The sequence below is a fragment of the Bactrocera dorsalis genome, chromosome 1, assembly GCF_023373825.1.
Source record: "Bactrocera dorsalis isolate Fly_Bdor chromosome 1, ASM2337382v1, whole genome shotgun sequence".
In the NCBI taxonomy this organism is placed as follows: Eukaryota; Metazoa; Arthropoda; class Insecta; order Diptera; family Tephritidae; genus Bactrocera; species Bactrocera dorsalis.
Window position 1 is genome coordinate 728,650 of NC_064303.1, and position 13,347 is coordinate 741,996.

At 39.2% G+C, this 13,347-nt stretch overlaps 5 protein-coding genes across 9 annotated transcripts in view; 2 read left to right on the top strand and 3 right to left on the bottom strand.

The window, feature by feature from the left end:
* The first annotated feature begins 1,107 nt into the window (after window positions 1-1,107).
* Window positions 1,108-2,077, top strand: LOC105232262 (aquaporin). Its single transcript, XM_011213900.3, has one exon. It carries the CDS (start codon window positions 1,216-1,218, stop codon window positions 1,957-1,959), a length of 744 nt encoding a protein of 247 aa, XP_011212202.2. The 5' UTR covers window positions 1,108-1,215; the 3' UTR covers window positions 1,960-2,077.
* Window positions 2,078-2,887: 810 nt separating this feature from the next.
* Window positions 2,888-3,803, bottom strand: LOC105232264 (aquaporin). Its single transcript, XM_011213901.3, has one exon. It carries the CDS (start codon window positions 3,696-3,698, stop codon window positions 2,937-2,939), a length of 762 nt encoding a protein of 253 aa, XP_011212203.1. The 5' UTR covers window positions 3,699-3,803; the 3' UTR covers window positions 2,888-2,936.
* Window positions 3,804-3,935: 132 nt separating this feature from the next.
* LOC105232265 (aquaporin) lies at window positions 3,936-5,241 on the bottom strand. Of its 2 annotated transcripts, XM_011213903.4 has the most exons (2): window positions 4,438-5,241; window positions 3,936-4,379 (listed from the first exon to the last, which is right to left on the bottom strand). In XM_011213903.4, coding segments are annotated over exons 1-2 (675 nt in total). In that variant the 5' UTR covers window positions 5,112-5,241; the 3' UTR covers window positions 3,936-4,378. The 2 variants fall into 2 exon arrangements, with proteins under 2 accessions (XP_011212205.1, XP_011212204.1); XM_011213902.4 differs by having other exon boundaries at window positions 3,936-5,241.
* A 165-nt stretch (window positions 5,242-5,406) lies between these two features.
* On the bottom strand, window positions 5,407-6,550 carry LOC105232448 (aquaporin). The gene has a single exon (XM_011214130.2). The coding sequence runs from the start codon at window positions 6,465-6,467 to the stop codon at window positions 5,688-5,690; it is 780 nt and encodes a 259-aa protein (XP_011212432.1). The 5' UTR covers window positions 6,468-6,550; the 3' UTR covers window positions 5,407-5,687.
* Window positions 6,551-7,118: 568 nt separating this feature from the next.
* The window catches only part of LOC105232449 (uncharacterized), a 127,857-nt gene continuing 121,628 nt past the window's right edge, over window positions 7,119-13,347 (top strand). The window contains exons 1-2 of one of the 4 annotated variants that reach the window (XM_049448635.1): window positions 7,119-7,362; window positions 8,634-8,795. The gene's annotated coding sequence lies outside the window, so the exon portion shown is untranslated. The remainder of the gene's footprint in view (window positions 7,363-8,633; window positions 8,796-13,347) is intronic. The other 3 variants (XM_049448638.1, XM_049448641.1, XM_049448640.1) reach the window with 3 other exon arrangements.

The following is a 13,347-nucleotide window of genomic DNA, read 5'->3' on the forward strand; positions in this document are numbered from 1 at the left end:
TACAGTTTTACTACACCAAGCTCACTAGGATGCCAAGGAACATGCATATAAAGCTCCATTAAGATATCTCAATTTTTACTTAAGTTATCGCTTACACCGACCGACGAGTAGAAGGATTACATTTCGCCTAGTCAACCCAATCATATATGGTATATGTATCACTATATCTATATCGAAAAGTTTTGTGTTAGAATAAATCGTTATATGAAAAAAAACTGTTATATTCTGTAAAAAAAATGCTTAGAGAGTATAATAATAGATATAATTATTGTATTCGCTCTAAAAACTACTAACTTTCCGTTTCAAGAGAACTCTACACACAACAGCACGAATACATAAACAACTGCTTAAATATGCAGGAATGCATATGTTGTGTACTTATACCTAAAGTAATTGACCCAAATATTTTTCTTTAATATACAATTCATTATGGTTAAAGTATCTGGTATTTGTGTAAATACAAGAGCACTTAATAATCTCATGCTGTATAATTACTAAGCGAGCGAACTATGCCAATTTCCACTTGAATATTATCAGTATGTGGATATGCATGGTAAAAACAGAAACAGACGTACTTTTTGTACTTGAATACTTAACATAACCTTAAAAAATGTAATACGTTCAAATAACCGAATGTTTGACACACGAGTGAATGTGTCAAAATTGCAGCAGAACCCGCCCTCCACAGATTAGGTGTTTACTTACACTAAATACTAGTAAGCATAAATTAATACAGAGCAAAAAAAATCAATGCTGGCAATCATGAATCTAATACATATACGATTCTTGTGAAGAACATATCCGATGTGTGAAATGTTTTGGCACTAAATATTATGTAATCTTATTATTTATATAATGTCTGGAAGTGATTTCCATCTTAATGGGACCGGTAACCAGCATAAGTAATCAAGCCGCTCAGTTTACCTTCTTTAACCACTCTATCACTCTTTACAAGTCGTGAGTCCAAAAATCTGCCAATTTCTCACATCATCTATTGCTCATAACTCTGCTTACGAACTTATATAAGAAGTCCTGGCATCATTTAATTTATTTTCATCTCTTTTGAGTTTTCAGCTGACAGCAGAATGAAAAAATAGAAACATTGGAGCAAGTCGAGCAGTTTTCGAATTCCCATACATTATTTATAAACAAATTTAAATACTGGCAAGAGAATACTAAAGTAGACTATTATTTTGAGCGAGGACGCCCACTACAATGACAGATTGGCTGGAAATTCTGGGTGCCTCCGACTGGAACCTGGATTTTGTGCGTGCGATGTTTGCTGAATTCCTCGGCACCTTCTTTTTCGTCTTACTGGGTATTTTGTGCACTCTCTTCAAGCCAAGCGAAACGGAGTGGCCATATGCCTCGCCTGTGCAAGTGGCGTTCACCTTGGGCTGCACTATATTTTCGGTGTCGCACTCGCTTGGTAATATAAGCGGTGCACATCTCAGTCCAGCTGTAAGTTTTGCGATATTCCTAGTTTGTGGCATGAGTCTGCTTTGTTTTATTGGATATGTAATTGCGCAAATACTCGGCGGCTTGGCGGCAACTGCGATTATTTTATCGGTACTTGATAAGGAAATGTACCAGGATCAACGTCCTTTAAGGCCCTCGATGAGTACGGAGCTGTTGGAACTCTGCATTGTCGAAGCTTTAGCAGCGTTTATTTGGATAATCATGGCAATTGTAAATACCGAGCGGCGAAATGAAGATGCATTCGGTAATGGCTCATTTGCTATTGGCTTTGTTGTATTGGGTTCCTATTTAATCGCGATTCTACTATCTGGTGGCGGCGTTAATCCAGTACGGTCCTTGAGTGCATCCATAATTGTTAATGAGTGGGATTTTCACTACTGCTATTGGATAGGGTCGATGGCGGGCGGTTGTCTGGCAGCACTGATTTATTATTGTTGTTCAGGGGTGCTCAGACACAGACATGTTTACAGAATTTCTTAAACCGAATATGTGAGATATACGTAGTTGGAAAATAAACTTAACTCAACATATTGGTCTTTGATCACGTCTTAGTTGTAGGTTAGATGGCTGATCCCCCAGCATGGCGATGAGCTACACTTAGTCTTAGATTCTTATGTTCAGTCTTAATTAAAATCAGACTACAAAAAGACTCCTGCAGTTGGATAAGTATTAGTTATCGGCAAGGCATCCTGAACTTCTAACAAGTCTGCTAAGATATTTTTTTTCCATATTTGCGCTATTTCACGCGGATGTCCAAATATATGACAACCTGTTTTAGCCTTGATGTGGCAAAAGCGCTGCAGTCGAGGAGGAAGTGTTGATATGATTGTATGTCACTTCCAAATAGCTGATGTAACTGGCATCCAATATATAACGAATAACCTTACTGCATGAATTCCAAAGGGGCAGTTAGAACTCCTACAACTATTGAAAGGTGGACCTTGCCGAAAGCGTAGAGCTCTCTAGAACTATTACGATTTATCAGGGGCTAGAAGGACATTGCGCAGTATTTCGGAATGAAATCAAAGTTTGCGAGGATTTCACAGCGCCCAGGCTCGCAAAGAATTCATACCCATAGTTGACCTGTTCGTACTATACCACAAATTCTGATGAGAGCAGCCGTTGAACACTCACCAGTTTTTTGGCGAGTGGAGCCTTTTTTGGCGTCTTCCACCATACAAGAACAATATGCTTTTAACTATCCTTTCATAGAGCCAATGAACCACTTTTGGTGTGAGCACCCAGCTTTTGCCAATGGATCCCCTACAGCAGTACGCTGTTAGCAGGTCGAAGACGCGTTTCCCCATTAGTGGTAGACCAAACCGTTCGGTCTTCCTTGGAATAGTGATGAAATTTTGGTCTCGAGGCATGTGTGTAAAGTATTATCCAAAACACAAACAAAATGAAGTCGATCAAACCTCGTTTTATTAAAGAATAATAATGAATGAAAGTCTAATCTACAAACGAGATTGATTTGATTTGCTTTCTGCTGATGGAGTACCGCGTAGCCAATCGAAAAGGCTCGAGGTACGCGGTTCTCGATTATACGGCATGTACAAGGCCTCATAGGTTAGTGCTCCAAAAATGCCACCCAGAGTTGATCCAATAGCCGGTGTAAAATTGCCAGCAAATATGTTCGGTCCAGAAGCGAAATGCATTAACGGGTTCAGGGCCACCTCCGATATAGAGGTGCCACTCAAAAGACATGCGGTGTAAGCGAACCCTATGGCCATAGAAGCGGAACTCCGTTGACTGCGGTGTTGTACGTCTGCCATTGTACGAAACAGCATTACGAACATGGTTGTGAGTATGAGTTCCAGTAATATTATTTGCCAGTCTTCCAATGCATTAGTCTCTTGAATTGCATTCGAATTGGCGAAAGCATACAATGTGTACGTAAATACTGCCGAAATTGCGCCCAACAATTGCATGATAATATAAAAGAATAGACGTAACGTGCTCATTTCACCGACAACGAAAAAAGCGATCGAAACCGCAGGGTTGATATGGCAGCCGCTTATGCGACCGAATAGTTTGGTCAAGGCAGCAACAGTCAGGCCAAGAGCGAATGAAATTTTCGTTACGGCCCATTGTGTGTCCTCCACCGTACTAACCGTCTTCCGCACCAGCATCAGCACAAATGTGCCGAAGAATTCACAAAGAAGTTGCCGTCGAAATAAATAGCTTTTCAATTCGTTCGTACCTAAAGCTGGAAACATGCTTACGTAGTTTGAAAATAGGCGGAACTGACACTATTTGATATTTTTTCTTTGTTTAGAAAATATTTCCGATACTTTGACGTGATGTGAAATAATTTCCATAGGCAAATGGCCGTCTACCCACAAAGTATATTCAATAGATTCGTGTCAAATATTTATAGCATAGTTCAAGTTTTGGAGTTTCAGCACTGCTAATATCCTAGCCACGCATAACTAACTGTAGTTATGACACATCATCACCTGGAGGACACTTGGGGCTTTCAGGAAAACCATCAACCTCCCACCTACCCCCACCAGGTTCGTGGCAATCGTCCAGAGAGTAGAAGTGGCGATTTTCTCGAAAAATAGGTGTTTTGCAACTTTTTAGGACATCTAGCGGCCAAAGTATACATTTGAGCAATCCTCTATCTGTATAGAAGTCACCGAAGGTACATGTTTCGAAAACACCGAAAAAGGTTAAGATAAAGATTAAGAAGCATTGCCAAATACAAAATACAAAATAAAAACTTAGCCAACATAAGAAAGTACAGTTTAAAAATTGATAGCTCAAAAACTGCATTAGTACATGGTTATATAATTTTCTTCAATCCAATCCAATTAACAGATGATTCAACTTTTCTCTCCAGGCAAAGCTTAGTCCGCGATTTCTTCCGCTTCTTCATGTTCTTTATGCGGTCCAATCTTAAAAAAGAATTCATAAGTCAAAGCTCCCAGTACACCACCAGCAAATGGAGCCAACCAATAAATCCAATGATCCTTCCAATCCATGTACACCAGAGCTGGGCCAAAAGAGCGGGCTGGATTCATGCTGCCGCCGGTCAACCGATAAGCAGCTAAGTAAGCCGCTATAATTGTGGCACCAACGGCCAGTGGTGCGGTATCTCGTAAGCCCATCATTTTGTGACTTTCAGCACTGCGTGCCAGAAAGACCCAGATAAAGGTCAACAGCATTTCAATAACAATCGTGCCCAACACCGAGACATGAGGATGCTTTGGTACACCCAAGTGCTTATTTGCCAATTTTTCCGGTAGTAGAACTAGCGCCACATAGACTCCAATAGCGGAAGCTATGCATTGCACAACCATGAATAGGAAACTCATAATTAAGCTCAGTTCACCGACAACGCAGTATCCCAAAGTTACAGCGGGATTGAAATGACAAACACTACGCCGGCCCAACGCCTGGCCCACAGCGGCAAACACTAAGCCTAAGCCGAGCGAAATTTGTTCCATTGAGGCGCCACTGGAAGTGTTATCTATTGCTCGCTGCACTTCCTCCTGGTCAACATATTGTTGTGCCATTGTAAGAATGCTGGTAAAGACGATGGCAAGCGTGCCAAAGAATTCCGTTGCCAACAGTATCACACTTGCTCTATTGAAGTCTTTAGTACCAACAACCTTTTTCCAGCCCATTTCAGTTGTACGTTGGTATCTTCCTTAAAATTTTCGTTTTAATGAAAACGTCGGCGACTGGTATTTTATATTATTTGTTTATAATTTTTTTTATTTCTTTCAAATTGAATTGCTTTTCAAGGCAGTGACGAGAGCTCCTCTCCTCAAAAGGTAACTATAGTATGTTCTTATTTTCAAAACTCAGCTGTTTTGTGCTGTTAATGGAAAATATGTTCTTGTAATCTTCTGTGACTCTGTTTCACCTAACTGCAGTTTTGGAATTCAAAAACGAGCAGAATAGAGAGAGACATATGTCCCCGTACATTCAATTTCGACAAGACCATATTGGTTATTTAAGGGTGCCAGCAGAGTGGACTTTCAAAGTCCTCGGCTCGATTTTAAGCGTCTACTCTACGAGCATTGTTACTCTAGGAACCCTCTTTTTGATAACTCATTGAAAACAATGTAACATGATGTAAACACATCTTCAAAAAGTCCTTCGCTATATAATATTGATAGTAAAACTTATCTATCTCACTAAAAATATACAACTGCATTGCAAACCAACATAGATTTAATGAATTTTAAAGTATATTTTTAAGTATTTAGAGAACTCTTTCGTCTGGCACTATTTCTTCTAGAGCGTCTCCGCTTAAGTGCTGCACGATCCTGCACACCAAAGTGATAACAAACTGAAGCTATGACACCACCCAAAATCGGTCCGACCCAATAAATCCAGTGATCGTTGAAGTTGAGATTTACAAGTGCCGGCCCGAAAGAACGTGCTGGATTCATGCTTGCCGACGAACACAAGTAGCCCACAAGATGTCCCGCTGTGATTGAAAGTCCCACAACTAATGGTCCAGATAAATGTAAATCATCACGCGTAGGATCAGCCATTGATTTGTACACCATAACCATAATAAATGTAATGAACATTTCAAGAAGCAACGCTTCCCAAACCCCCATATATAGTGGTCTGGTTACACCGTCCGTCCGTTCTAGCGAAGGTCCCGGGCAAATACTTTCCACCAAAAATGCCGCTAAGCACGAACCGATGCATTGCACTAGTATGTAGCATAAACATTTGAGAAATTTCATCTGTCCAACGACCAGCCGACCTATGCTAACAGCGGGATTCAGGTGCGCACCACTGGCCCTGTTCACCACATGCGATATACTTGACATTGCCAGTCCAAATGCGAAGGCAACTGGCACCACGGAGGTCATCAGATTCTGCGATAATGAGACTGTGCTAACGACCCCAACGAACACGTAGAAGAATGTTCCGAGGAACTCAGCAAGTAACATGCGCCAAATTTCAACGTCGAAATCGCTGAGACCAATAAATTCTTCGAAGTTGCTTATTTTTGCCATTTATATATTTACGCCTTCTTTATTTAATAATAGTATTTTTTCCTAAATTGACAACGTTTTCTCACATATACTTCATGACATGAGAATAATTCGTTCGAAATAAAACAAATGAAAACTGACAAAGTGTTTTTCGTTTCACCTCAACTTCGAAATGAGCTCACTCTGCGTTACGTATTAGAATTTGGACAACCACCTGTTGGAAATCAGCCTGCAAATTCTCACTCCAAATACTTCAGCAAAAGCGTGACAACTGAAGAAAAAACCGGCATTGAAACGCAAACGCGCTCAATCTTGCTCTTTAGTCAAGACCATTACTCACTCAAATATCGTTGAGTTGTTTAAAAGGCGCGCTAGGTTACTCGGTCAAATCTCTGAGTTCTGTTAATGCTCCTGCTCACTTACTCACTCACTCACTATCTCACAATCTCCCGGCATTGGTAAAACGCAGCAAAATGCTTCATCACTCCTAACTCCTTAGAATTGCTTACCTTTAGCACAAGCCTACGCGCTCAAGTCCGAGGGTGGCTGGCTTAGCAATCGTGTGACATCGTTTCGCCATACTCACCACAGTCAAATGTTGAAGTGAGATTTGCACTAATCGTGCCAAGCATCCTCGGCATGTTGACATCCTGTCGTGTGGCCAATTCCTGCACTCGTATTTTCTTGCCGATTGGGTGCTTTTGCTTCGAGGATTCAGTTGTATTTTTGCTCTCTATGTAAGCGAACGTGTATGCCGTGCGTGGACGTGTTATAACGGTTTTTGGTTTTTGCTGGTCGTTCACTTTTTACGGTTAACTAATCAGTACTTGTAATAAGCGCACGGGAATTTTGGGAACCGATCGGAAATATTTTCGAAATGATATAGTATCTATCCAGTGTGCGATATTAATTTGAGGTACATGCCTTGCTATATACTTTGTTAATACGAAATTAAGGAAAATCCGTTTGAAGAATCCACTTGCGGCTTTGTACCACTAGTGTGTTGCACAATTCTCTCGCTCGCTGGCAAGCAATGTTGTAGCGTGCGTGACTTGCAGCTGAAATTTAGTTGTGCAATGCCGTGTGCTGTTCGAAATTCAAAAGCTAGGTTGTCATGAAATGGAAAAAAAACGAACCGCATGTAGTTATTCCAGTAGTGAAACCGAAAATCTGAAGAAGCGAAGTGAAGCAGAGTGCGCAGATTCAAAGAAATTAACAAACTAAAAAATTAAAAATAAGAAAAATAAAAATAAAAATATAATGAAAAAGCATGAGCCACAGCAGCGAATGCCAACAAAAGCCATATATCATGAGCATTTTGCGCACACAATCACACACGCGAATCACTGACTGAGTGCCGATTGCATTCGTGCGCTGCGGTTGATTGCTGCCACCGCTGCTGCTCAATTTATCGCCAGTGTAATTGATGCATGGCTGCTTACACCGTTGTTGCAGTGACTCAAGTTGTTGTTTTTTTTTTCATTTTGCGAGTTTAAAGCACAAGCAGCACAGTGTTACATTTTAACGTCACGTGAGCTTAAATTACATTGAATAACTATGGACTCTTAAACTGTTGCTAAGGAATTAATTTAAAGACTTTTCAATTGTTTGAATAACAGTAAAAATACGAAAAACGCGGAAATCACTCACTACAAAAACATGTACGTTTTAAAGCAGCAGTGAGACAGCAACATCATTGACACAGCATCGGGTCAACAGCCCGTTGGACAAATACGAAGCGCAGCGCAAGGAGCAGAGTTGTGCATGTGCTGTTGAAGTTGCATGCGCGGCCCGTCACTTCGTGGTGCCGTTACTGACCGCTGCACTTGCTGCGAATCGTGTGGCTGTTGGTGGCTACGCGCTGTTGGCCTCGCCGGATGTGATTGTGTCAATTTGCATTTGAGCAAATTACTTGACTTCAAGTGCCGCATGTGCATTGCACTTACGTGTGGATAGGCGCGTGTGTGTGTGGGCGCGTGCTTTCGGTATGCTGTGCGTGTTTGAGCATTCATTAAAATACATTCAATTAAAACGGAATACAAAATTTTTAATTAAAAGCAGTCAACATATGCGAGAAATCGACTCCGCAGCACTATGAAAAGTACTTATTCGGTGCTTGTGGAATAGCGTGAAAATTACATGATTTTATTAAAAAAAAAGAATTTACTAATATTATCTTTTTTTCAGTGTAGTGAAACATGAGATTTTCAAGTGATTTGGAATTGTGAAATGGTTACAAAACCTTTTTATTGTCGGAAATAAAAAATATATATCACAATATAGTTCTCTTGCATTTATGTATGGACATATCAGCAAATAGCCGATCTAATTGTGGAATAATTTTAAGCGGTAAGTGTCTAGACATTTGAGTACCTGCCACTTGCAATTCACTTTATCACGAGCGTGATATAATTAGTTAATCAGATTAATTGAAAATTATCGCGCGGATTGAGACCCTGCAGGAAATTAGTAATGATTTTGTGATATAGTGCAACAGGTTCTAGATGTAGAGTAATCTTTTTGAGGAACTTTTTGAGAGAATGCATTTTTAATTACTTATAATATATTATAAAAAAAAAAATTCTTATAATTTTTCTTGTGCCTCAAATTATATTTAGACACATTGGTACTGTGAAGCGGTATTCATTTTGTTTTAATAGTTTTTGTACGGCCACATGTTGCTGTGGTATGCATTTTATATAAGCCAAGGGATTGTACTTGAGGTTTAATTTCGAATATGTTCTGTACAAATAAATTTCATTGGAAAAAATAACGAATTTAAGACTGATTTCTAAATGTCTAGTTATCAACCTTTCTGTCCAGTTAATGGAGATGTCCGCTTAATAGAATTAGTAGAGCTTTCACTGTATTTTTTATTTATGAATCGTTTTTACTATCCTATCTTTTAAGTTGGTTCAAACTGGACACAATGTCCTAAATTTTGCTAAAAACGGTTCAGTAGCAAGTTAGCAAAAAATTTTCTAGGTCTTCTGAACATATGGGTAGGGTCCTAGTTTGTCAGAAAGCATTTCCACATTCCACCTCTACGTTATCTGCCGCAATTTTCGTAGTGCATGCAGAAAAGAAATTCAACATGTATGAATTTATACAGATAGCTTCTGAAGCAGCCGTGGTCAGATTAAAACTGCGTAAGGTGGTAGTTCACATCACCATGATCCCACGTAACCCAGTCTCTAATAATGGGTATCAGAGAGTGTGTCAACTTTCCCTTCGTTGAGGTATTCAATCTTTCCTGCCATTGCCGCAGGCACTTTTCATCACCTTTTGCCAGTTCTTGGTTATATTGGCTAAGTGTTTTGTTGGCCCTCATGTCTCGAACAGATGAGCAATGCTCTGCTGCATTGTATATGGGGAGTCTTCCAGATATAACACTGATTGCATCATCCGATACTGTTCTGAATGCGCAGCAAATTCTCAATGACGCCAGCCTGTGTACAAAAGCAATTCGTCTCATGTACGAGCTATGTCTAGAGGCAGATAATCAAATTGGCGGCGCGTATGAAATTATCGAATTACTATCACATGTCAGCAGCTTTCTCACTAGGATATGCTAAAAAACTACATGTATTATTTTGGGATGAAGCTATCACTCCTAATAGGTATGAGATTACACGCCTTTCTTACGTTAAAGGGACCAGCTAATGAAACTTATAATAAATAAAATGACCGATAATATCATGATGACGGAAAAGTCAATAAGAAAATTTCATCACTGAAATATGTCAACTTCTTAGGAGTCTTTTAGTTAGTCAGCGATGTTTCAAGCCAATGAATTAAACTACATATGTACGTATTACTATCTGGATTAATACAATTTTTTAAATTCATAAATAGATAAAACAGTGAGGTTACCATTAGAAGAGAGTCGATACACTACCTATATAAATTTTATTTTTCCAAAGATAACATTACCAGCCGCCTTTATATACGAAAGTTTACGGAAGTTCAAATGCTCACAGATTTGTTGATTTAAGTAGACTTAAAAGTCAGAACTTCAAATAAGTTTATTGTAATGCAAAAGTAACAAAAAGATTAAGCTGGTATATAACTGACATAAAGTCCTCCAATAGAGTTCATCATTCATTTACAGACATCTTAAAAATTGGAGGAAAAATTCAGTCTACTTATACTTCTTCTTCAATTGCCTTGTTTACAAATGGTATTATATCTAACCTTACTTTTGAAATACTAATCAGAAATTTCTTAACGTTTTATTCTCACCAAGAAGCTATTCATTTGTCGGAATCACTGATATCAGATCAAGAAATAATACAGCCTCCATAAAAACTAGTTGGTTAAAACTAAGTCCTTTTACCGAAAAGTTTTTATCTGACATTACAACATTTAGTATAGATAGACTATTGCCTAAAAAAACGGTACAACCTCCGAAAAAAATGTTTAGAAAGGGCCATAGCTTCCATACAAACATATTGAACAAAATAATCACTTCAGCTAGCTTCAGCGCAACTTTTGTACGAAATTTGCAACACCCAGTAGGAAACGTCGGAGACCCCATAAAATGTATTTATTGATCAGCATGACGAGCTGAGTCGACCTATCTGTCTGCAAATTGTATATGCCAGCCAGTCTCTCAGTATTTTACATATCCATCTGAAATTTTTCTCACATTCTATTTTCCTCAAGCAGCTGCTCAATTATCAGACTCGCGGATATTCACTTTGTGAAGGCCGCTTAGCTGCATTGAAGTCGAAATAAATATTTTTTTGTATTTAATTTAATTTTTTTTTTAATAATCTGCATGCTCAGAAACTTAAAGCTGCCCACGCTAACTAAGAAAACGCTAATTATTTGACTAGATACCAGTTTAAGTGATTCAGACTGCATTTATACATTACGAAAGCTTAATTCCAAAGATATTGCATTATAAGACACCCTAACCACCCACCAACAATAAGACAACACTGCTAGCAGCTCAAATAGTTGTATTTGTTTCGTTTGTCTTTCATTTGCATTAAATCTATGCGCGGCATAAAGAAGCAATCGCTTGGTTATCAAATGAATATATTTCTGAAAAGTTGCCTTAGCAGCAGAACTGCGAGTTTTAACGAACTTCATGAATGTACTAAGTAGACTTTTCTGGGAATTAAGATCAAAATGGACAGCATCTTTTTAAGTTGATAAAAATGCACAGAGACCCAAGTGCAAAATGCTGTTTGCTGTTGTTTCTGGCGCAGTTACTCTGCTGCCGATTAAACTCTTAGCGGAACAACTTCCACGAAGCGCCTTAAATGGACGGACATACATACGCATGACACACACACAAACTCATATAAGTATGCATACAAATACGCAGCAATGAAATTTATAAACACATTCATAGTTCACGGCGAAGCCGCCATTGCTAGAGCAAAGTAGCCAGCTATCGGCACTTAGGCGCTTCGCCTCCCTTTCCGTTCCTTTGCCGTGCACAATGTGCGGCATTTATCCGTGTAACTACTTCAATTATCCTTCCGACTTACGTTCTATCTCGTGTAGTTATTCATCGTGTTGCTATAACTGTTGTTGTTGCACCTGCTGCTGCTGCTGCTGGCGCCAAAGTTGCCCCAACTCGTAGCGTAGCACAGGAAATATGAGTTGAGCACCGTTACATGGCGTCCTCTAGTTGCATTGCAATTCAACTCCTCGAAAACTTTAATCCTTCAATAATATTATTTTTAGCGCAAAGCTTCTCGGCGCAACTAACTACGGGCTTAGAATTCGAAGAGTCGAACTGTTGGCCGGGACGGCAAGTGAAAGCAAAGCACATAAGTATTGCGGGATTGGACGACGATAACGTGGGCAAAAGCGCACTTGCGCCAGGCTACCCCAGGGCACTGTCAGGCACTTCATTTACTTTTCTCATTTAAACTGTGTTATCGCTCTTGCCTTTTATCTACTTTATTTCACTGCTCACTTCATTCTTTACCTGCGAAACTCAATTTTAATTCCAAAGCTAAATTTATAATTACAAAATGAGGTTTAGGAAAAAAAAGGTATATGTGTGATATTTTATAGTGAAAGTCATTCAGAAGTTAGTGATTACAAACATTCTAGGGATGGAGAACGAATGCAATCTTTGTGCGAACTTATTAGGTAGACCACTCCATTCAATTAATACTCCAAAGCCAGGACTTAGAAATGATACAGAAATAGAAAAAATCTGCTTGCATACTTATATTATAAATCGTTATTGAGTAGGGTGAAATCTCTATAACTTTTCATCTAGTCTCCACCCGGATTGAACTATCACACCTAAAGCAATAGTGGGATCTGAACTACTTCTCTGAATGAAGATAATCTATTTCCAGATTTGATAAGTTTGAAACCAGGTTATTAGTAGCGCAAACGGCCGTACTTAGACCAACATTAAGCCCTCTGTAACTCTCATCCGACTGAAGGGCATCAAGCGACTCATCAACCTCCTCGCATGCTCATTAATCCACTTTTCCAATTTTGCAGTTGGGATCTTTTGTTAAAGACCTGAGATATTCTTTGAAGCAGCTGAATGTTGTGTGCGGATCAACTCGTCTGCCTTTTCGTTTTTTCTATTCATATAAACACGGGTAACCAGATGATATAAACCGAGCTTTCTATGGAGAGTCTAGTTTCCGAGTTTCTTATGGAGAGTCTAGTTATTGTCTGCTTGCATAATTTAACGCAGTGAGACTTAGTATTGTCGCTAAGGATAGCTTTAATTGCCGATTAACAGTCCACTAGAAGTTTAAGTGCTTTCTGGTTAGAGAGCAAAAGCAAAAAATGTCGGCCTGAAAGAATGAATTGTAAGCATTTAATTTGCAGCTACCTTTTGCATATCAGCAGATAATAAATCACCAATAACTTAGTTTATATTGGTTTGCCTCACTTGTCACTTATACTCGGT